We start from the raw sequence: 25,606 nt of genomic DNA, 5'->3' as shown, positions 1-25,606 counted from the left end.
AGAAATGACACTAGGACTAGTCTGGCGCTTCAAAACAGACTCGCTCCATTATAGACACAAACCCCTGATCAAGGAGCAGGGAAGGTCGACGGCAATACCGACCACCAGACGGAGTGTATACAGAACACTCGCCAGACAATATGACCCGTTGGGATGTATTCTACCTTACACCACCCGGGCAAAGATGATTGTAAGAGCGCTATGGGACAAAGACCAGGGCTGGGACGATCCCATACCCGAACACCTTGCATCCACATGGAGAGAGTGGGAGACGGAACTCCGCTCACTCCCCGGTGTTAATATACGCCGCAGCTACTTCCCACCCACAGTGAGGCCAGAGACATGCAAGATCGACCTGCACGTATTCAGCGACGCCTCCGAAGTAGCCTACGGTTCGGTGGCTTTCTTGCGTGCCCAAGAGGAGGGAGGAGAAATACATACTGCTTTCATCCTGGCTCGCTCAAGAATAGCCCCACGCAAGCAACAATCTATCCCGCGCCTAGAGCTCTGCGCAGCCCTAGCAGGAGCGCAGCTCGCCACGTTAATCCAACGTGAACTCACCATTCCGGTGCAAAGAACAATCTTGTGGTCAGACTCCACGACGTACTCACATGGATCCGGTCTGATTCGTGCAGATACAAGGTCTTCGTGGGAGTCAGAGTCACCGAGATTCAAGAGTTAACAGAAGTAACCAGCTGGCGGTATGTGGACACCAAACACAACCCAGCTGACGTCATCACCCGGGGAATGTCCCTGGATGACCTCACCCGTCCCAACCTCTACAGTGACGGGCCAGAGTTCCTCAAGCTCCCCGAAGAAGAGTGGCCTACACCCACCCCACGGGAGTCGAGCAAAGAGGAGGCAGAGAACAAGAAACATATGTTCTGTGGGTTGACACACACACTCGTCCCCACAGACCCGGACGATTGCCTCACCCTAGAGGGTGCGCAGCTAAAGACATTTCTGTGGCACCACCCAGAGGTTCAGCCCACAACTGACATTTCAGCAGCTGACTACGAAGAAGCAGAACTCCTTCTACTACAACGAGCCCAGAGAGACTCGTTCCCCGATGAGCTAGCCTGTCTACAGGGAGCAAAGCCAGTCCCATCAGACAGCAGACTGCTTCACCTGGCCCCCGAGAGCGACGCCCATAATCTCATCAGAGTGGGTGGTCGTCTGCGGAGAGCTCCAGACCTACTGGATGACGTTAAGTACCCGATAGTCTTGAACAGCCGACACAAGGTCACAGAGCTGATCATAAAGAAATACGACGAGGATGTGCACCACGCAGGGGCAGAGAGAGTCTTCGCGGAGATCAGACGTCGTTATTGGATACTGCAAGGGAGAGAAGCAGTGCGGCGCTTCCAGCGAACCTGTCTAGACTGCCGTAAGTGGCGCGCGCAGCCCAGTATACCCCGGATGGCTGACCTACCTCCCTGTCGCCTCCGACTCGGCGACAAGCCCTTCCACTCCACCGGTATGGACTGTTTTGGCCCGCTGTATATAAAGAGAGGAAGAGGAACCGAGAAGCGGTGGGGTATTGTATTCAAATGCATGACCACCAGAGCGATACATATCGAACTCCTTCCAACCATGAGCACAGACTCATTCCTTATGGCCTTCCGAAGATTCACATCACGGAAAGGAAAACCGTCTACATTGTTGTCCGATCACGGGACAAACTTCAAAGGCGGAGAAAGAGAGCTGAGAGAGAGCTTCCAAGCTATGGGCCCAGAACTTAAGACCCACCTCGCTCCATCCCAGATTGACTTCCAGTTTAATCCCCCAAACGCACCTCACTTCGGTGGAACCTGGGAACGAGAAGTACGTTCCATAAAGACAGCCCTGTACGCCGTGCTTGGGGCCCAGACTGTGGCGGAAGAAGTCCTAATGACAGTCCTCACGGAGATCGAGGGAGTATTGAACTCAAAGCCCCTCGGTTACGTCTCAAGTGATGTAGCAGATGTCGACCCAGTCACCCCCAACACCCTCTTGATGGGGCGGCTGGACCCCGCGCTACCACAGACAATGTACAGGCCTGAAGAAGCGAACGGCCGAAGAATGTGGAGGTACTCCACTACCTACCGTCTCTACAGACCCGCCAGAAGTGGGTAAAAGAGAGAGACAATTTGACAGAAGGAACAGTCGTCATGATCATCGACCAGTCACTACCCAGAGCTATGTGGCCGGCTGGCCGCGTAAGCAAAGTGATCACCGGTGCCGATGGAAAGGTCCGAGCAGCTGAAGTGCTCGTCCAAGGACGGACTTACACCCGACCCGTGGCGAGGCTAATAGAACTGCCAAGGCTCCCTGATACTATTGATGACGACCATGACCCTATGACTTTGTGAGTTGACTGACCCTTACAGCGGACATTGAGTAGTGGACAGTGCGGTTAATCTGTCTCTGCTCAGCTAATTAGGTGGGACTAATTAGGGGGCGGCTGTTGTGAAGGATCAGATTAAACCGAATATATATATTTATTTATGGATATATATTTAATAGTATTTGTATATCGTTTGATATCCCTTGTATATTCCTTGTACATATACACTGAATATCCCTTTATTCTACTACAGCCCATAATAGTTCATTCTCTTATTGGACAAAAGGACCAGGCACCAGGGACAAGCCCCTGGCATTCAAGTTCAAAGGTACCGACGAGACATGCCTTTACTAGCCTCAACTCCGCGCAGGAATACGGCTACCGAAAGCAGAGCGGCACTACTTGTCCGCTGTGCATATAAATATGGCGCAAGAAATGTAGAATTCCTCTTAGTCCTTTACCCTTCTACCCAACTAAGTAACAAGACGTGAAGCCTCACCCCACGATACCGCGTGCGGTGTAGTATGGCCTGTTTGGCCTTAGAATAGCAGTGAGACCTCGTGCGAATTAATAGCTGAATTGCCAGAGTTTGGCACCGTATTTCTATTAAGTAATAATAGTCTATTATGTATGGTGCATCGTTCGGTTAGAGTTCTAAAGTGAGCAGCACCCCCATCGTTTCCTCGCGTTATCTAGAGTCTTAACCAGGCTGGGCAGACCACGCGTGGTGCTTTCATCCGAGGAGTTCTGGGCGAGGACGAGTGGACCTGCACATTGGATTACCTACCCCGACGACTGCTGAGCCCTATACGGCATGGAATATCTATTTGCTTTGGTGCTTTGATTTGTGGAGCGGATAATCACCAACACCGGTGAGTGTTGGATTTACCCCGAGAGGAGCCAAGGTGAGACGGCGCTCAGACCAGACTGAGGTCGCCTCGCTTCTTCTTCGTTGTGGACCGACAGCGACAGCTACAGCTATCGTCTACAAGAAAGCCCAAGTGTATTCATCTGTGGATCAAGGTTCCACGGGCACTGTTTTCTGTACCTGAATTCTCCCTGGAAATCGTTGACCAGACGGGATACAGCCGACGGCTCTCCTACCCCCCCTACTGGCTTACAACCGGCGGGACCCCTTCAGTATATTATCCAGCTATAATCATTAAGTGACCATCGCTATAATCCCCTAAGAGCCAGGTTGTATACTTGCTTCCTGTGTAACCAGAGATTGGACATTCAGTGTTGATTTGCATACGAGTACTCATTTGCCTTACAAGAGCATTCAATTCAAATCATAAATGTAATAAGTAATTATTATATGTACCTTTTGCTATATATTAAATATTTGACTATTACCTTTGTGTGGACCTGATTTCATATGTGGGAAAGTGTTCATCATACTTAGATATCGTGTACTGTATGGCCAGTAGTTAAAGTACATAAAGCGGTAGTGGTTTAATGATACCATACTTATCAATACAGTCAGGGAATTGTACCCCTCAGTTACAGATATGATATCTATTAACTTCCTAAAGACCATTGCTGCCTGGGCAGCGCAAACACTAATAAAGACCGTTAACCACTGTTTGCCATTGGTGTCATTAATAACCATGCTGGAATATGCCTTTTCTTCGTTTCGTTCTATTAATACCCAGGGATTAAAGTTCTCAGTCAATTTTCTACCTGCATATGATTTGTAGAGACATACAATCTATTTTAATGTCGGTATTAGGTAGCCTATATAAACAATAATACGAGAGCATATACAAGAACAATGAATCGCACTGCCATGTAGCCTACGCCATGTGTAGCCTGCCTATATGTGATCAATACAAACTTGAACTTGAATTCCATCATGTCTGTGTGCGGAGCTCACAATGCTGTTGTCACAATGTAAATAAGAACGTGCACTGAAAAGTTACAGTATGTAGTTGGTTGATTATTTGTATGACAGTCAGTAAACCCTTGCAAAAAGTATCCGTTTTATTTAATGAATTGAAAACATGCAGCATGCCTTTCCTCCCGGCATGCAGCAACAACATGTATCAGGCAAATGCGCATCGCAACATTGACTGAGTGGAATCCCTTTCTATTCACATAACTGCATTTGTGATGGAGCTTTGACAGCTACAGTAACAGTCTATTGCTCGATCCATCTCCAATATCACGATGGACCGTGCCGGTGGCAAAGACCCGAGGGTGGAGAGGACTTGAATGAATTCCATCATCATATTTATATGTTGTGTCTGACTGTCCACTATGTTTGTTACTTTGTTATTCCCCCCCCCTATCTATGTAAAGCGACCTTGGGTCTCTTGAAAGGCGCTATATAAAATGAAGCTATTATTATTATTATTATTATTATTATTATTATTATTATTATTATTATTATTATTATTATTATTATTATTATTATTATTATTATTATTATTATTATTGTTATTATTATTATTATTATCACATCTGTGCGGGAGCTCACAAATAGACTGTTAGTCTCAGTGAAGTTTCAACGGAGGTCATCTATTCTAACCAACAAATTGAAGTAGAAAGCATTTCGTGACCAATCTTATTTGGAAACATGACACAAAATAATTCGCTTTTTATTTGAAACAATATTTAATCGCGTTTGGAGGTTGGTGTTCTGTTCTATTTTACAATGAACTATAATGAATTACGGGTCATACAGAAGTTGAACACGCCAGTGTTGAAACTAATGCACGGAAGCTTATTTCCGCGTTGAAACTAATGCATGAACTGAGCAGCGCATATGCCGTAGTAACGATATTCTACCACTGGGCGTCAGCTAAGCATGCTCAGAGCTGTGCGTACACATAAGCACAAAGTCAAGTTCAAGTTGAAATTGATGAATCCCACACTTTGCTTAGAAATGGTCATACGCACAGGTTAAGCACATATCTGTGCGAAAGTCACGTTGATGAATGAGGGCCCAGATCTCACCTTTGGTGGCAGATGACCAGATCACCGAACAATAATCAACATGACACAGGACTAGACTCTGAATAATCTGACGTAGAAGAGGACGATCAACAAAAGAAGCACATTTTCTAACAATGCCTACAGCTCTTCCCATCTTTGAGACAATGTTAGTGATGTGGTTTGACCAAGATAGAGTACTATCCAGTGTCACTCCAAGGAGCTTAACGCTTTCAACTTGCTTAACGATAGAGTTACATGAATTTAAAATAAGCTTTGGGATACAAGACAACCCATGCCTCGATCCAAACACCATGCTTTTTGACTTAGAGATGTTCAGTACAAGCCTGTTAGCTACTGTGGTAGTTTCTCAGGCAAAATGTATTTACATGTACAAGGAGCAGGCGTCCGGCAGACATTATTGGTAAAGCACTGCAACATACATTCCTAGCTCACAAAGGTCGCTGCTCTTCGCCTGCAGAGGGGGAGGGTAGGTGATATAAATTTGGGTTAACAGACTTCTGTCTCACTTCCCCAGGCCGAAACTCAGATACAATAGACTAATAGAAACGGCTTGTTGACTAAATACACTTACACAATAGAATGGCCCGCATACCCCCCCCCTGATATTTACAGAAGACTTTTGGGCTGGTGGAAAACAATGGGGGTTGACACCAGACCCGTTTTTATTACTTCCCCCAACAGAAACTGCCAAACTGCAGCTGTTAAAAGTACAGTTGGGTCCTCCAGCAAAACGATACCTTAAAAGGCTTTCCGGGACATGTCTATTCAAAGAGACAGTCACCTAGTTTCACCTAGTTTCAGCCAATCAAACGTGACGTTAGGCTAAAAACGGTCACGAACACGGGTTCTCCAATCGGAAGCTCTCTGGCTCATAGAAAGACCGCCCTCATGACGTAAAGTCTGGCGTATCCTAGGGGGAGGAGTTTAGTCTTTAAAGTACGCGGTTCAGATCAAGATAGACAGAATCCCAACAACAACACGGAGGCAACACCCACTCTACATTCTTCCCCCTACTGGACAGGACCGGCGACGCATTGAGACGCATACCATCGACCATCGAAGAAGGAGCCGAGACGAGATTGATGCTTTTTAGTTTAAAGTGAACTTTAGTCTGAGTTCTGATGACCCTCGGCATAGCGACTGCATCCGTCAGGACTCATTGCATTGTTCTTTCAAATCTTTGATTTGTAAATTGTCTTTGGATCCCATTAAAACGGATTCTTACATTAAATCCTCTCGATGACTCTTTCTTCAAAACGCCGCCTCTTTGTTGCCGCCGTGTAAACCATTTCCTGGTTTTTTAAAGTACCACAGGGCTTTTAAGGTTTACACACAACGCAGAGTAGTATTAGCAGATTAGGTTCTGAGTATTCAGAACAAGAATAGCCCAGTTGGTGACTTCACTACTATCCAATCATTCACATCATTAAGTTCTCTGCTCAGGACCTCATTAAGCATACCATTTGATGGAGAAGCATAATACAAGGTGGAATCATCTGCATATTGGACCAATTTGGCATTCTTAGTAGCCCACGGTAGGTCATTGGTGAACACTGAGTAGAGCAGAGGCCCTAGGGAGCTCCCCTGTGGAACACCGAACACCACACTCCAAACTTCTACTACTAGACAGGCTGCCATTCAAATAAACCTGCTGAGATCTGGAGGACAGATAACTCTGCATCCACATCAAAGCCAGGGGATTAAAACCATAACATTTAAGTTTATCAATCAAGAGAGAATGGTCAAGCACATCAAATGCAGCACTGAAATCTAAAAACACAGCTCCCACTATCATGGAGTTATCAATAGCTCTGAGCCAGTCGTGACTCGTCAGTCATCTGAACTAGAGCAGTCAATGTAGAGTGACCAGTTCTGTATGCATGTTGAGACTCTGTAGCCAGACTGTTAAACTGAAAATATTCTTGGATTTGTGCAAAAACACACTTTTCCATGATTTTGCTTAAAACTGGTAAAATGCTTATAGGTCTGGAGTTGCCCTCATTAAAAACTGATTTGGAGTCTTTGGGTAAAGGAGTAACCTTAGCCTCCTTCCATCTCTTTGGACATAGTCCCACTTGTATACATCTATTAATAATATGACACACTGGCTATGATCGTAGCAGTAATTCTCAATCATTTACTATCCAAGTTGTCTGTGCCAGCTAACTTGCTGTCAGGTAGAGCCTGGAGTAACCTTTCAATATCACTAACCTCAACCTGTTTAAAATCAAATGTACACCCTTTATCTTTCATTATGATATTCTTAATTATGTCATTTGATTTTGTATTTTTTGATATGTGCATTCCCTGCCTGAGCTGAGATATCTTACTTACATAAAAATCATTCAAATGGTTGGCAATATCACATGGTTTGGTTAGGACAATTCCATATGACTCAACAAAAGGTGTACAGACATTGGATTTTCTACCCATAATTTGATTTAAAGGTAACATGCATTATAAATGTCTTTTTTCAGTGTCTAGCATTGTATTATAGTAATAGGGGAAAAGGATAGTGATCCGATTGGCTCTGTGGTTGGAGCCAATGCCCGCCCACAACCTAGGCACTTCCTCCAACAGCGAGGCAGATAGTGTAATCCGACACCTCGACTGCACTCTGCGAGGGAGAGAGAGAGATAGAGAGGGAGAGAGAGAGGGAGAGAGAGAGAGAGGGAGGGAGAGAGAGAGAGGAGAGATCGCTCCGAGAGCCCGCGTCTGCGTGTGCTTGTTTACACAGTGCTCAGTCTCTCTCTATCTCTCTCTGTCTGCCAGTCGCTGGGAGAGAGAGAGAGATAGATAGAGAGGGAGGGAGAGAGAGAGAGAGAGGAGAGATCGCTCCGAGAGCCCGCGTCTGCGTGTGCTTGTTTACACAGTGTTCCTCCCTGCCTCGGTCTATCTCTCTCTGTCTACCAGTCGCAGACTGTGTGGATGACTGCCACTCAAAGTGCTTATGGGTGGAGCCAGGCCATCACAGCCTGAAATACTGATGCTGTGAAATGAGGCTTTTGAGTACTTTATAAGAAATATAAAACAATGAATTTTTTTGAAAAAAAAACGTACAGATGTCTTCAATAGACTCACATGAATTGTGTAAAGTTGCCCAAATAGTGCTAGGAATAGCAATGCAGGTCCCCTTTAAAACATTCCATAGATTTTTACCATAATTTCTCACATCATATAACCATTGTTTAAAATATTCCCTTTTTTTCACCTTATTTAACTTTGTGACTTGATTACATAAGGAACGGTACTTTTATCTGTCATCCGCAGAACTGGAACACACTGATGCTTTTTTGGCTATGTCTCTCTCATTCATTAAAATCCTTAAAGGATAACTCCACTATTTTGGGAAATTAGCTTATTTAACATCTTCCCTGGAGTTAGACAAGAAGATGCATACCTTTTTTGTCTCTGTGCGTGCATTTTAGCTTTGGGAATAGATGCTCCGTTAGCATAGCTTAGCTTCATCACTGGAAGTGAGGCAGGACAGTAGCCTTACAGTGCCTTACAGTGTATTGCAAGGTCTGACATTGACCAAACTTGATATGCATGACCTTGGTGGGCTCTAGGTCAACTCCTGAAAAGGGGGTCAATGTCAGACCTTGCAATCAAAAGTTAGGGGGCTAATAACCCTTGCCATAATTTCAGTGCGCCCCTAACTTTTGATTGCAAGGTCTGACATTGACCCCCTTTTCAGGAGTTGACCTAGAGCCCACCAAGGTCATGCATATCAAGTTTGGTCAATGTCAGACCTTGCAATACACTGTAAGGCACTGTAAGGCTACTGTCCTGCCTCACTTCCAGTGATGAAGCTAAGCTATGCTAACGGAGCATCTATTCCCAAAGCTAAAATGCACGCACAGAGACAAAAAAGGTATGCATCTTCTTGTCTAACTCCAGGGAAGATGTTAAATAAGCTAATTTCCTAAAATAGTGGAGTTATCCTTTAAGCTACTATCTATCCATGGGGCTGATTTGTTTCTGACTGTGAACTTTTTTAAAGGAGCATGTTTATCTGCTACACCAGGGCCCTCATTTATCAACGTGGCGTACGCACAGATATGTGCTTAACCCGTGCGTATGACCGTTTCTAAGCAAAGTGTGGGATTTATCAATTCGAACATGAACTTAACTTTGTGCTTATGTCTACTCACAGCTCTGAGCATGCTTAGCTGACGCCCAGTGGTAGAATATCGTTACTACGGCATATGCGCTCCTCAGTTCATGCATTAGTTTCAACGCGGAAATAAGCTTTCATGCATTACTCTGAGTCCTGACACTGGCGTGTGTTCTGTATGAACCGTAATTCATTATAGTTCATTGTGAAATAGCGACAGTAGTGTAATTATAATGGGCTCATGCGCGAACAAGAGGTTGGCTTGCTTGTTTGGCAGGGGGGGGTAACTGCCACCGTGTCATAGTGTAATTCAAGTTAAGCTTCAGTATGATGTCATATAGTAGAACCGGTTAGAACAGGCTAGAACCTTCCAGAACTGCGCTCCACAGTGTATAAATAGAGAGAACTTACAAGGGTTCTCTCTCTCTCATTTCTCAACCACCATCAACCACCTAGCCCCTTTCGTGACTGTGATGCACCGAGTGAATCCACAGTCACTTGCTCCTCAATAGGAAACCAACCTAGATTTACCCTGAATGACTGGTTCTGACTGGTGCATCACAGTCACGAAAGGGGTTACAGAACACCCACCTCCACCAAACGCCATTAAATATTGTTTCAAATAAAAAGCGACATACTATTATTTTGTGTCATGTTTCCAAATAAGATTGGCCACAACGAAATGCTTTCTACTTCAATTTGTTGGTTAGAATGGATTACCTCGCTCCGTTGAAACTTCACTGAGACTAACAGTAAAAGACAGTATTTTAATAATAATAATAATAACAATAATAATAATAGAGCTTCATTTTATAAAGCGTCTTTCAAGAGACCCATGCAAGGTTGCTTTACATAGATAGGGGGGGGGGAATAACAAAGTAATAAACATAGTGGACAGACTATGTAAATATGATGATGGGATTCAAGTTCATGTTTGTATTTATCACATAGGCAGGCTACACATGGCGTATACTTAGGCTACATCATACATGGCAGTGAGATTCATTGTTCTTGTATATGCTCTCATATTATTGTTTATATAGGCTACCCAATACTGACATCAAAATAGATTGTATGCCTCTAGAAATCATATGCAGCAGGTAGAAAATGTACGGAAAATCTGTCGCGATTTGGAATACAATTGAGGAGAACTTTAATCCCTGGGTATTAATCGAACAAAACGGAAAAAGGCAGTCATATTCCAGCATGGGCTTTATTAGTTAATATGGTCTTTAAGAGATATCATATCCGACATCACCGTACGTGTACATGTCTGTCAGCCTGTCTCGTATTTCTCCATAACACGCAATTCCCTCGGGTCAGTCCATTATTTCACATCCCATGGGGGTGTTTCATGACCATATATGGATAATCGGGGCGGTTCTGGTATGCAAATACTTAAAACCATGCACGAGCTCAAGCTTAGGAGCAAGGTGATATTTATGAAGACAGGTGTGCGTAGGACCTGTGTACGCACATGTGATAAAACCCGTTTTTTTTGTGCGTGCACACATTCTAAATTCTGTGCTTAAGAACGAAAATAGAATACTTTCTAAGAAAAATTGATAAATGAGGGCCCAGGGGTGGCCAACCAGTCAGAGATTAAGAGCCACAAAAATGACTGTGGTACCACAAAGAGCCACACCATATACCGTTAGGTTATGACTATAACCAAGTTCTGTTAACACTAGTGGACGCTCAGCGTCTCATTGCATATATCTCGCTTCAGCATATATATACTGAATAAATTTCAAAATGTACCTTTAAATGCCAGCATTCATCTGGCCACACCCCCATCCGCTTACCTACATAAGCAGGGGTGGTGCCACACACTCATCTCCTTCCCAACAAATTTCACCACAATGAAAAATCAAGGGCCGCAGCGGCGTCTAGACGCTGAGCGTCCACTAGTGTTAACAGAACTTGGTTATAGTCATAACCTAACGTTCTGTATCACACTAGCTCCCGCTCAGCGTCTCATTGCATAATAGGAGCTGAGCTAGAAGCTCGACAAATGTACCCCGCTGAGGCCCCCCACAACCATCAGATCAGGGAGGACCGAGCCTCCCCGACCCCCCCTAATGGAGGGCACCCCCCCTATTGGGGGCTTCACGGGAGAGCGACGGACCCGACCGTGCGAAGAGGCACTCAAGCAACTCAACGCACAGGGTGAGCAGACCGTGGCTTGACCCCACGACTACACACACGCACAACCCGCATGCCACCCGGGAACGAACGGAGGGAACAACCTCGTTACTGCCCCCAGAATCACGGGGTCAAGGGCAAACCCAACCCCGTGGCAAGGCCGTAGCAGCGGAGCGCGAAGGAAGACCCAGACCCACCAAAGGGACTGGACCCCCTGGAACGGGGGCCCGGAGAAGTCCATGATGCCAGCATCAAGACCCCACCCACTTAGTGACCCCGCCCCCCACATCGCCAGCGTATTCGGACAAAGGCCCCTCAGCGAGCGGGCCCTGTCCCCCCAATAGTACACCGCCTGGCACACTGACCCTGCAGAACAGGCAGTCAGCATGGCCGTAAGCACACAAAAAAGGTTAACCAACGGAAGCAGGCAGCGCACCGGGGAAAAACCAGGCAACAGGCTGTTAACCCTAGCCTGGAGACTGCGGACGAGACAGTTGCCAGAGGGTACAGCTGAACACAGCCGCCCCGGCGGAAGGGGCGTAAGCTGGCGTTGTTGCATGACCAAGCCTCCATTTAAAAAAAAACCACCCAGAGGGGTTGAGGCAGAGAAGGCTGACACGATTGGCAGATGTCATGAACGTGCAGGGGCACCCTCAACCGGTGAACCCGGGAGTTGACACTGCTCCAACACACCAGGGAATCAACCACCTTGGTGTTACCCAATGCGGTGGTTGTTCCTATAACCCCTCAAGAAAAAAACTCCAAAATACACCTGCGGGTATACACCGGCTATACCGCAGTACAAGTGTTTCAGTTTTCAAAAAAGGGTTAACCCAGGCCTACGGGTCGACGAAACATGACTTCGGACCGGGCCCGGCAATACGGGAAGCACAGGGTCACCAGAGGAGGTCAATGACCACCCCAACAGGCCCCTCTTCGCCATGCGTGAGAGAGGAGCGAAAAAGAATGGAGAACCAGCCCCAAGCACACCGTACTTGGTACTCCCAACCAAGTACTAACCAGGACCAACCTGTGTAGCGGCCGAGATCTGACGAGATCGAGCGTGTACAGGTTGGCATGGCCGTAAGCCATTACGACAGTGCTGAGTAAAAAATTTACCCAACCAGGGTCTCCATAGCGCTTCCCCCTGAAAAAAGCCCAAGTCCCTCAGGGTACCAGAACAGCAGATCTGCATCCCCGGCGGACAACAGGTTCAACTGATCCGGACCAGCGTGACCAGAACCAGTCCCGTGCCCTAACCACGCCGACATGCCTAATCCAGGAGAAGGGGCAGATATGCATGTTGATCTTAAACATGAAAAGAAGGCGCCACCCAGACGTTCGGGCGAACCGCGCCCGGTGGCCCACCCCCAGGGCGTGAGACCCCTCTACATATGTTCAGATCCATTCCGTCATCATCCCCCAGATATGAACGAGAATCCGTCGATAACCAAACCAGGTCGTCGGATTTGGTCGTCGGAAGAGGAAAAAACCTCCATCCCAGTTGCTTTATAAAAACGCCGTTTTAACCTCAAGCAACCAAGGCGTGCCAGTCAGTCGCCTGTTTACAGAACACCCCGAGCTAGCACTATACGTGCGTCGGGACACACCCACATCAATGAACAGGCTATTTAGACCTGTCATTGAATCCCCAAGGCGCCCAGGGGAACGACAAGAGGGGTGTGATACTTCCTAACTCCAACTCTTTTTAATAGAAAAGAAGGAAGCACCAACAGTATGTATCCCAGTCTACACAGCCGGGGGTAAAAAAAATTCACATTTTTACATCCCACCACCCTCCCATAGGAAGGAGACGGGAATCCCCAGAGAGACTTCCCACACTAGCTGTACAGATTGAAAAGAATATATTGCACCTTGAGCCATGTAAAAAATGTTTTAGGGCTCTCCGGGGAGGAGGCACTGAACCCATACACACTCAATAATCGAATTGAATCGAATACATACACAATAGAGTAGGACTCCTTCTTGAGGGTCCACTCACCTTGACAATCTGAGGAGGAGGCTCTGTACTCTGAAGGAGGCTCCCTCACATGGAAGGAGAGTCCCAACTCACAGAAGGCCCGAATAGGAGCTTGGTGAGAAGGAGCCCTGACCACCCCCCGAAACAGATCCATCACATGGACCTGAACAGCACACGGAAGTCCTACCAACAGAGATGCGCACAGTGACGTACTCTATGGCGGGGGAATTTCTGCAGTGCACACGCCCAATATTCCAGGCCGTGGGACCAGGAAACTCCCTCCCACCCCCCCCCCCCCCCCTCACCCTGTAACGTGCCGAACCGCAACGTGACAGGAACCTTGGAGGACAGGGGGTTTACCCCTGACCAACAGAAAAAAGGGGGAGGAAAGGTTACCAGTTCACCCCTTTACGACCCCACACCCATGATACGATGTAATGACAAAAAGAGAGTATGACACAGTCATAGTCAGCTCCATGAAGCGTCTGACAGCTTCACACAGCGCATGAGCTAACCTGCTATCTGATTTTTACTAAGGAAAAAACACAGAATAGAGAGGGCTCTCCAAGAGCCCCGGTACCAAACTTACACATGTGCTTCTGTGGCCAGTCCAACCCAGTTGTAGGTCACATGACACACACAACCCATTATCACCTACAAAAAATGGCAAAAACACTCTACAGAGGAACGCCGTTTTTCATAATGAGAGAATACATAATTCTCGATTAGTATCGGCCACAGGCCTTGCTAAGCACACACGAAAGCGACCAAACAATCTTTTCTTTTAGGAAAATAAAGTTTCTCCAGCAGTTTTAGCACAACCTCAGCAATCAAGCTAAGGGTTACATCGTATCCCTACCACACAGTGACACAATGTAGTGCAACAACATGTCTGAGAGGAGGATGAAGAAGTCCCCAGGGAACCGGGGGGAAACACAATCCTCCTACTTTACCCTTAATACGGCCAGTTAAAACAGGAAAACCTGTTAATATGTGAACACACTGTTCATTGTCATTACAGGCTGAGAAAAGAATCATTCTTTACTCATTTGTCACTAAGCATAGCTTTATAGGTTAGTTAACCCCCTTAGTTGTGAGTACACGGTACATATAAACACACATGATGTTTCTCAACACAATAAACCAGATCATTTTCACATCTGTAACAACAACCCGATTTGCATGGAGAAGCTAAATACCAGTGACAAGACAATTCACACATAACTCGCGTCGTATCCTAAATGTAGTGCAGAAACACTCGTTTTGGAAAACATCGTTATTTACAAAACATTTAGAAGGGAAAGCCAGAAGAAGTGTACAAGGTCTGGTCAGGCCTTGCCTACCCGGAGCGTAGATCAAGCGAAGTGCAGTCTCAAGGCACCGTAGTAAACACAGCCGTTCTGTGTTGTCGATCTGGGCAGCGTCGCTGCTCCATCCCGTCGCTACGGTCCCCCTTGTTGACGCAGTCCTTGCCGTCCTGGCCCAGGGCAGGTTCGACGAACATCCTCTGTCAAAGATGACGTCGTAGTCAAGAGTGTTTAAAACATGTTATAATCAAAGCACGTTCAACAGAGTAGCATTAAGCTAACGGCCGCTCTAACCGTCGGGCGCTACCGCCCCTGCCCGCGAGACGCCGAGCGAACGGCGCACGCGACCAGAGGGGAGACTTCGAATCCCCCCCGCCTCTCCCCGTGAGGGAGAGGGGAGTTGGGAACCGCGGCGGCGCGCGAGGGGCCGGAGCCACCCCGCGCTGGGCCTCGGCCAATAGCAGCAAGCTAACGTTTCCTAGCCTAGCCCAGGTAGGCCACCTAGTGATCACAGCAGGCTAGCGCCGCAGCTAACAGCTGACTGGCTAACAGTAGGCCACCACTAGCACGTAAGCTAAGCAGCTATCACCTGAACTTGTACACAATGATATAACACTCACTCAGACAGGCCGCCGTTCTGAAACCCTCCTCACTTTTTAACACTTTGAGCGCCACGCCTGGTTTTCCTTTTTACCGGCTGAATGCCACCATCGGCGCCAATGTTAACGTTAATATCGCCTAATCTATGTTTTAAATTATGGCTATGTGTCTAATCTGCCCATCGCATTATCAAAGACTATTTTCCAGTCAGTGCTGTCAAGGCAGATTGTTTTTTTATCGCGTCGTTTCCATTTCAGAGCAGTTAGAAAAGCCCCCGTTTTGATATAAAAAACAGCCCATTCTGGAGCATTCTATGAAAATCGTCTTTTAGTGGAATATTCCACAACGTTGATATTCGTCGGCCTTTTTATGAATCGTTTTCAAATAAACGCTAGATGATCAATATTATACGTGCACGCAAGCACATTATGGCCGCGCACGGATAATCGCCTCGTTGATTTCCTCTCGGACTTTTACAGTGAAACCGAAAGAAGACATTTCACAAAACAGCCTATATACATTTACATTTACATTTAGTCATTTAGCTGACGCTTTTATCCAAAGCGACTTACAAGTTCTGTACGACAAGCCATCAGGAAGGGCACAACTCTATCAGCTGAGCAACAATGTTCATCAAAGTGTTGAGTGCTACAGTGTAGGTTAGTTTATTAGGACAAGTGCATGACAGTACGGTTAGTTAGGGTTAGATTTTTTTTTTTTTTTTTTTTTTTTTTTTTTAATTCAGATAATGGTTGAAGAAGTGCGTCTTTAGTCGACGGCGAAAGATTGGACGTGATTCGGCTGTCCTAACTGGGGTGGGTAGTTCATTCCACCATTGTGGGGCAAGGACTGAGAATAGGCGACTTCTCTTTGATGACCCTCCCGGAGCTTGGATAGGAGTAGGTCTGAGGCGGCCAGAAGATGCAGAGCGTAGGGGTCTTGAGGGTGTGTAGTTAGAGACCATTGACCGGAGGTAGGCGGGAGCGGTTCCCTTTGCCGCACGGTATGCTAGGTCGAGGGCCTTGAAGTGGATTCGTGCAGCAATGGGGAGCCAGTGCAGGTCCCTAAGAAGTGGGGTGACATGGGCCGACTTCGGTAGGTTTGAGATCAGGCGGGCCGCTGCGTTCTATATCTTCATCAAACTTACTCTGATTATCCTAACACTGATAACATAGAGTCCTTACCTGACATCAGATGGTATCCAACTGGTATATTCCAATTCCTGATCACCATTCGAAAAAATCGATACGTGTATGGATCCAACGCGATACTGTAGAACTCCATGATCAGCGGGGATCTGAGGTTCCAGAATGAACTGTGGTAACCCCGGCTGGATCAGTGGACTGGAAAATGTGGAGTACCGGATTTTTTTCCCCATTCATTTTCATTGAGTCCTTTCCAAAATCACTTATGTCATCTGGGAGACGACAGGGGGCGCTTTTTTCCACAGTGATCGCCGGCGCCGCTCGGCTATACTCGGGTAGGCTCGGGTGATGCAATAATTTTTCAGATCGGTAAAAAAAAAAAATCAGAGAAATCTCGTGAGTGGCTTTCAACCACCTATAAAAATGTTAACACGGTTTTACAACGGTGATTTTACCAACACCCGACAGAGCCAGCACAATACCAAACTGGCCTGTAGCTGACTTGAACACAGATCTTCCACTAACGAACATCTATGCCCATATTTCCTCGTGAGGGAATACTCTCATTTGGATATGAAAGATGGGGCCTACACGGTGACAGAGAAAACATCCACTCGTCCAGAAAACACAGGGATCACCAGTGTTAATGGTCGTGGCCCACTAGTTAAACTATAATGGGCTTCAGATCAAGGTCTTCCGCTGTTGCCTAAGAGGCTGAACAAAAGACCTTAATCTGGGGCCGGTGTTCGTAAACATTGTCAGTTAGCCCCCATAGCACTAACAGACAAGTGGAGCCGCAAGCAAAACAGTACTCACCAACCTGAAACCCACCGCTTCTCACAACAGCGGCGCGTCCTACAGTTCAGCTGTGTCCTGAAAGGTTTCACCCCAACCAGCACAGCAAGGAACTGCAGTTGAGAGGCATGCAGCGGCGTGCTCCCAATACGAAAACCGGTGGAGGATTTTAGGATGATCACCATCTTCCAGACACTCCAGTGACGAAGACAATATCGCCGTATTTTCTCGAAAATAGTGAGAGAGAAAATAAAGATATGATGTCAACGTATCTCTTGTTCTTCCTTTCCTCGTAAACATTGTCAGCCAATATTTTTCTCCACGTCAAGTGGACATATGAGCAACACGTTGCTTGTGATGAAATTTGAGAAGGAGATGAGTGTGTGGCACCACCCCTGCTTATGTAGGTAAGCGGATGGGGGTGTGGCCAGATGAATGCTGGCATTTAAAGGTACATTTTGAAATTTATTCAGTATATATATGCTGAAGCGAGATATATGCAATGAGACGCTGAGCGGGAGCTAGTGTGATACAGAACAGCGTTTCTCAACCTTTTTTTTCAGTCACGGCACCCTTCATGTTTATAGGTCTCACCCTCTGGCCTCTGAAGTTGCTAATGTCTTTTTTATTTGGGCCTCACAGGGTTAAAAGTACCCTGTGAGACCCACGGTTGCAAAATTACAAAATCACGTTTAGCCATTTAAAAAAAAAAATCTGTAAATGTTTATTTAAACAATTTTAAGCACATGTATAGTCAATTGGTCCTGTTGTTCAGCCTCACAATGCTATTTGATAGTAAATGTGTTTATATGTCCCACCCTCTGAAGTTGCTAATGTCTTTTTAATTTGGGCCTCACAGGGTTAACCTCTTATGCCCGAAATATACAGTAAAAGTGTATATTTTCAGCATTACATTTGTTTACCAATGATTTTAACTGTTATTAGTGAAATATAAGATTATAGAAATCTCAGGGCATTGAGTCGGAAACCGGCGCATATTGACAGGAGGAAGTGGAGCAGCCAAAAGTGAGTGTAGTCTTTTGAAGGAAGAGACTCTGGGCTTTCGAATTTCGAAAAACTACCCTACCCAGCTCACGCCAGCCCCTGTCAATCATCTGACTTCTGGATTTACTTTTATATTTCTCTTATTTTTTGGGATTATCTCCCACAAACCTGAACGTTATTGCCATAAAACAGAACGCAGTTAGTTTCTCTACCTTTCTGTGAACGTTTAGCAAAAAACTGTGTTGCAATATGATGAAAAATGGTGGAGAAATTTACATTATAAAAAAGATGGCAGAATTCAGTACTGTATCTACAAAACCTGTTTAATCATCTTCCCTTTATTCATTTGCTTAGATTTTTCAGGTCTGGTCAATTTTAGCATGGTGTTATTCACAGTCAAAGATAAAAAAAAAAAATATATAATTGATATTCTCCTTTGGTTCATTACAATTTACTCAAGCCTAGTAACAGACACACTATTTCTGACACTGGGAATACATTCCCTGAGATCCATAGATGTCCCTAGATTCAGATACCAAGAACATGCTAATGGACCATTTAAAAAAAAATCTGTAAATGTTTATTCTACGTCCTTATGGAATGAGTGACATACAAAAAAAAATATATATATATATTTTTTTTTTATTTATTTTTTTTTATGGATGGAAGAGCCACACATTGACGGGCAAAGAGCCACATACGGCTCGCGAGCCGCGGGTTGGCCACCCCTGTGGTACACTCATGTACCTCAACATAAATACGTCCAGTGCAACCTCTGGGTCGCGTGTGGCTTTATGACAGGTCATGAGTGCAAGAATGTGACAATTTGACCATGTGACCGCGGCAACGCGGGAGAGCGGCAGTGCGGAAATAGGCTGTCTCTAAGACAAACTCTAACCTTAACCAGCTCCTTAACAGCGCCTAAACTTAACCGTTCTAACCTTAACCAACTCCGAAACAATGCCTAACCTTAACCTTAACCTTAACCATGCCTAACCTTAACCATAGAAAGAATATTGCCATTCTCTTTGACAAACTCTAACCTTAACCAGCTCCTTAACAGCGCCTAAACTTAACCGTTCTAACCTTAACCAACTCCGAAACAATGCCTAACCTTAACCTTAACCTTAACCATGCCTAACCTTAACCGGCGAAAGAATACATGTTAAAAAAAAAATCACGTTAAAAAAAGAAAAATCATGGGATTCGAACTCGTCAACAACGAACCGCAGGACCGCGGACCGCTGCTATGCCAGGTGAGCTGAAGCGCCGAATGAAAATCATGGCGGATTCCTGCGGCGGTTACCTAATTCCGCTCGCGCTCTGCCGCTCCGCCGCTCTGCCGCTCTGCTCTGCGGTTGCCGCGCCTGCCGCGGGGCATGGCGCAGCCAATCAGGGAAAACGCGGAAGCAAAAGCAGCACTACTGACCTGTCATTAAGGAATAGGCCTCTGGGTCATCCTCACAACATACCTCGTTGTGCAGAATATACAGTAATACGTTTTATTTCCTAGAAAGGGGGTGTTGTCTTATTTTTGGTGTGTAGACTTAAACGTCCTTATACATTCACAACCAGGCACGTGCACACATAGGGGTGAAGGGGTGCCCGGGCACCTGCCTTTTTCATTTTTCATTAGAAAGTGCCCTTTTTATGCCACCCTCTTTTTTTTTTTTTTTTTTTACTGTTGCACATATAGATATACTGCCCTGCCCTTCCAAATGAAAGATGTCACGATAGCATCTAAATATTAGGTAAAGAAAGAGAGAGAAATGCCACCCCTCTCGTAAATAATAGGTCCTTCCAGCCTGGATTCGTTCTGACGGAAAACAGAATAACTTTGATTGACAGTCGAGTCTGCCAATTACGTCACACCGCTTGTACCCGCCCTGCTGTTCTTAGCACCAATCGGCAAGCACTATTCGTTTTTGACTTCCTGAATGTCCCGTGTGCTGTAACCTCGTTCCCAGCTTTATCTCAAGAGATAATGTGTGCTGACAACAACAAAGCTACAGTGCTAACAATAACAAGCGATTTGGCTGGATGCAGTCTGGACAGTGGATAAACATCAAGACAACAGTCTGTGACTGTGGCCTGTGGGCTGTGGGACAGTGGACATAATACTTCATCAAGCCCTGCTGACCTGGACCACGTTTCAACTAACAAGTGAGTTAATGCGGTCTCTCTCTCGCTCTCTCTCTCTCTGTCTCTCTCGCTCTCTCTCGCTCTCTCTCTCTCGCTCTCTCTCTCTCTCTCTGTCTCTCTCGCTCTCGCTCGCTCTCTCTCGCTCTCTCTCGCTCTCTCTCGCTCTCTCTCTCTCTCTCTCTCGCTCTCTCTGTCTCTCTCGCTCTCTCTCTCTCTGTCTCTCTCGCTCTCTCTCGCTCTCTCTCTCTCTCTCTCTCTCTCTCTCTCTGTCTCTCTCGCTCTCGCTCTCTCTCTCTCTCTCTCTCTCGCTCTCTCTCGCTCTCTCTCTGTCTCTCTCTCTCTCTCTCTCTCTCTCTCGCTCTCTCTCTCTCTCTCGCTCTCTCTCTCTCTCTCTCTTGCTCTCTCAACACAGCGCGCCCGCAGCTGTTGGTCTGGAGCGCATATTGTGTTATTAAAGGGACACTATGTAGTTTTGGTGACATCGGTGAAACTGAATGTACCATAGACTTGTATTAACCAAAAATGCGCGCTCGCATTGCATTTTATAAAAGATGCCCTTTTCTACTTTTTCGGCACCTGCCTTTCTAAAGTCCTGTGCACGTCCCTGTTCACAACAGATGTACAATGACGAGCAGATTGCGCCAAACCGTGCAGTGACAGGTGCAAAAACTAAAACACACACACACACTTACACACTTAAGCCCCTTACACATCATTGTACCCTCTGCTTACTTCTAGGTTGGACATCTCTACACTCTCCACTGGTGCTGCTTCATATATAAATCTCTCCTCGGTCTGTTCCCCTCTTACCTATCATCCCTCATGGTGCAGAAACAGAGTAGTTTTGGCCTGCGGTCACAGGATATTTTAACTCTCTGTACCATAAAAATAAAGGTTTGAAATTAAATTAAATGAAACAACAGGAGTTGTTGCGATGCCAAGTTTAGGATCATGGTGATCAACGAAGCAGAGTCAACTGTTGAGCAGCCAAGAGATATGATGTTACAGAGAGTAATGTTAATAGATGGCGAGCCTTAGGAATGCAGTCAGAGAAAATATGTTAACCAAGAGATGTTAAAAACAACAGCCTATTGTTTTATTCAGTGTTTCTTTTTTATTATTATAGTTTTTTTTAATAGAAGATGATACAATGATTTAAAAAAGAACAGCTTTTATTTTTTACGTTGCCTACCTTGAATAAAACAATGTGTTTTATTATCATTATTTTCTAATCAAATTACTTTCTTAAAAAAAACGGGATTTGGTCTTAAAAAAGGTATTTTTTTTTAAATGAGTCTTGAAAAAGAGTCTTATAATTAGGGTTGTCTAATATTCAGACCAATACGGTACTTTGCTATCCCACTCTATACCGAATTTCAGTCAAATCTTTTTGTTCTTATAAATATTATTAGGTGCAGCTGTGTTTAACCATTTACGACACGTCAACATGCCTGTTAAAAGATCTATTTATTTAGCATTTTGTTGGAATTTTGTTTATCTTATAATTGCTCATATGCATTTAACAGGTCTGTTAAGACAGTTTGTATAAATAAAGGTTTTGAATTTAACAGGATACTGTTTTTATCTCTCTCTCACTGCAGATGCCATAGATGATCACACGTTGCTATGGTTACTGAATCAAATCAGAGTCGGGATCCCCCAAGTCACCATTCAGATCAGACAGCATAAACACACAAAGGGACACGCCTTCTTCATCACCACCACGTTTGAAAAGTAAGACTGAACAATCAGTGTGTGCATGTGTTGGGTACCATTCACATTTGACCTGTGAATCGATACCGGTACCCAACGGTACCTTTTTTCTGTACTTTAGTCTCTAAAAATATAATCTACCTCAGTTGTAAAAAAATTAAAATAAAAAATCCAAACTTCTAATTACTTATTATCATTATTGTTTATTTAGAACAATTTCTTAAATATATATTATTATAGTATTGCAGCGAGCGTTGTCTGCATCTAGCTTTGTAAAGTGTAACAACAATTTCCCCGACTGCTTTGTTGTTGAATCAAGTAAAATCCTAGTGTAGCAGGGTGGATTATCCCTGCTTCGTGGGAACTGTGGTGTGCGGTCAATAGGTAGCGAGACACAGTAGCACTCTGGCCGGCTGCACCTCCGTCTTTGGGGTCCGGAGCGTCAACTGGAGGCTGGCAGTGGGGATGTATGAGGCCCAGGATTTACAAACCTGGTCCGATACTCTGGTCTTCCTCCCTCTCTCTGGAGCAGTCAGCAGTACTCCCCAACACACCCTCACCCTCCACGATTGTCTCTTTTGCCCTCCCACACCTAATGACCGGATGGTAGAGAAATAACTTGGTTCCCCCCGCAAGCAGTACCCTCCCTTAGTGACACCAGAAACCTTACAATAGAAATGGAAGGTAGAATAGGAAGGGGTTAAGGTTAAATATATTACCCGCATCAAAGGGTTAAGGTTAGGGTTAGGAATAATAAAAGACACGCACACAGTGCTCCCGTTCTGGATGAATGTATTGTAACTCAGCCTAGTTACAACAATGCTACGTCTGCTGATTACTGTACCATGGGTATCCATACAATAATTACACTGGCATGAATCAATGGCATGAATCAATGACATGAATCAATTATCGTATTACACCCAGGCACCAAGTGCTCTCAGGTACCCAGACTAAACGCTGCCCACGTCTGGGCAGAACACAGTATTTACCTTCTCTAAGGAATTACACTCATACTGTCCCCGGTTGAGAATATGGGAAAGGAAGGGGGAGCATAGGGAAGAGAATAAAGGGATTCACTGAACGGGAATTATTTATGAAATACACGCCTTATCACGCTCAAAGAAAAGGAATGAAATAAAAGAGTGAGCCCACAAAATACCTATAAAGTCCTATCTTAATGCCGGCATATATTGTTCGGGGTACCCCTATGAACTGGTAGTAGCAACGTTACTTTCGCCCGCGGGCTGCACCACACTGTGTACTGTATATGGAATCGGGAGCATCAATGCTCATTTGTACTCATCCGAAATGGCCGCCTCGCCACTCCACTGTTGTCCGGGAGGCAAGATGGTGTCGAACGCTCTCGCGAGGATGTCAGCAGGCGGAGCTAGGCAGAGAGGCAGCACCGGCTGAGAGCATGTACTGAGTGATGGCGACCCCTGTTGGATGGGCGGAACTCCCGTCGGCCGCAGGCAGCCTGGTGCAGATCTGAGTGAAGTCCTCCGGGGCAGGCTGAACGCAGGCAGCCGGTCGCAGGTCTGGTCGAAGTCAGCCGGAGCAGACTGGTTGTTGGCCCACGTTCGTCCTGGGGCGCTCGCTCTATACCGCACACTGTAGCTACTATAACTCGGTACTTAAAGACTTGGATAATTGTTTAACCGCACGTTACCTATACCGCACACTGTAACTGCTATAACTTGATTGCTAGTGCCTGGCTCTGCACTCATTGTTCATATAATACCGCTGGTACTGCTAGGATATCGTGTCCACTAGCCAGTACTCGTTATCACCCGTTGTCCTCTTACGGGGCCCCCTGGCATAACGTCAGCAACAGGGCTATCCAGAGCCCCGTTAGCTGCGACTACTCGTTGTCAAGTTCACTGCCGAAGAGAGCGACTTCCGCTGGACTCCTCCCTTTATCATCTCCCAGCTCTCTCCGCCACTCTCTGCCTGCTACTGCCCCCTGCAGGTCCCGCCTGCCAGTCACAAGGGGAGACGCATTGTAGAATATGAATCAGTACTGTCATTTATAATCCGTATTCCAATGCTCTTCGGAAGGGGACGTTTGTGTCATTGCTCGTGTGAATCAATGACACTAGTTAGAATGTCTTTGTGTACAAAAAGGGATATAAACACAGTCAGCAGTTCTGAATAATATACCATATTTTCCAGACTGCTACACTAGGTAAGCGTTTATTGTGCGCGTGAACGTTGACGTGAACATGCGGCACACTTCATAGGTTTCGTTTCGCGATAAACTAAACGTTGACGTCATCAGGCTTTTTTTTTTACAGTACCGAAATGGTGCTCCTGGCGGATCTCACATGAATCGGTACTCGGTAGTACCGACGTGATTCGGTCGGTACCCTTAAAAGTACCGGATTCCGTACCCATCCCTAGTGTGTGTGTGTGTGTGTGTCTGTATGTGTAACATGGTCTTATCAGAAAACGTAAATAAAGTACTAATCGACCACAGGAAAAAAGTGTGTGTGTGTGCCAAACAGTTCTAATATATAGATGGGTGTGTGCGATTGTGTGCATAATGCATTTGTGTATACTGTATGTGTATCTGTATTTGCTGGTGTATGTTTGTGTATTTGTGTGTCTTGTCTGGTCTTCTCGACTGTCTGAATAATTCATCCTAATTGTGAAACTATGGTTCTCCTGCATGCTTAGCATGACAGGGTCCGGTTCGATATGCTCAGCATATAATATGTAATTCACCAGTCCAGCTAGAAGTGTGACAATTCACTCACGATTCAATATGATACACAATATTTGGTTCACAATCTGGATATGATTCGATATTATAACAATATTTTTAACTAAACTTGAATGAAAATATGACTAGAAAAATACTCTTTATTTGAAAGACACTAAATAATGCGAGACAATGCAGTTGTTTGACCTATAGTTCCGCAGACTGTGCTTCTTGAGGCAATGCGGTGGAAAACTGGTCAAATGGCAATCATATTTGTTCAGCTTTTCAAACCGGACCATTTAGAAGAATCAACAGGCTGGTGATGAATTATCTTGCCAATACCCTGGGAATCACGTTACGAAGCAGAAAGAGGCAGATGGCTCAATGGCTGTTTTGTGGGCTGTTTTGGACAAATGAAGAGAAGGTATGCACACATTTTATTGCCATTCTCTGAGTAATGTTGATGATCAATAAGAAGGATAATTGATGACGAGTATATCACTGTAAGCCTCACAGCTAGTGGATGTTTGTGCTGTGAAAGGAGTATGGTCAAAGTCCCATCGTTGTGGGCATAAATTATGTTTACTTGGCTCCATTGTCATGTCAGAAGATGCAGCAATATTTGTTAGTGTGTTGTACATGGCGTTGTTTATTATGTCTTGTTTAGT

The 25,606-nt window shown here is 45.4% G+C and overlaps 1 protein-coding gene across 1 annotated transcript in view; it reads left to right on the top strand.

Annotated features, from left to right (window-relative positions):
* LOC311239451 (anoctamin-8-like) overlaps positions 1-25,606 on the top strand; it is a gene marked incomplete at both ends in the record, with an annotated part of 212,392 nt that overhangs the window by 108,605 nt on the left and 78,181 nt on the right. The window contains one exon of the mRNA XM_084327759.1: positions 22,123-22,255. Within this exon, the coding sequence (XP_084183885.1) occupies positions 22,123-22,255 (133 nt within the window). The remainder of the gene's footprint in view (positions 1-22,122; positions 22,256-25,606) is intronic.

Source organism: Notolepis coatsorum (genome assembly GCF_963971535.1).
Source record: "Notolepis coatsorum genome assembly, chromosome: 13".
Classification (NCBI taxonomy): domain Eukaryota; kingdom Metazoa; phylum Chordata; class Actinopteri; order Aulopiformes; family Paralepididae; genus Notolepis; species Notolepis coatsorum.
This window is presented reverse-complemented; position numbering and strand designations above follow the sequence as displayed.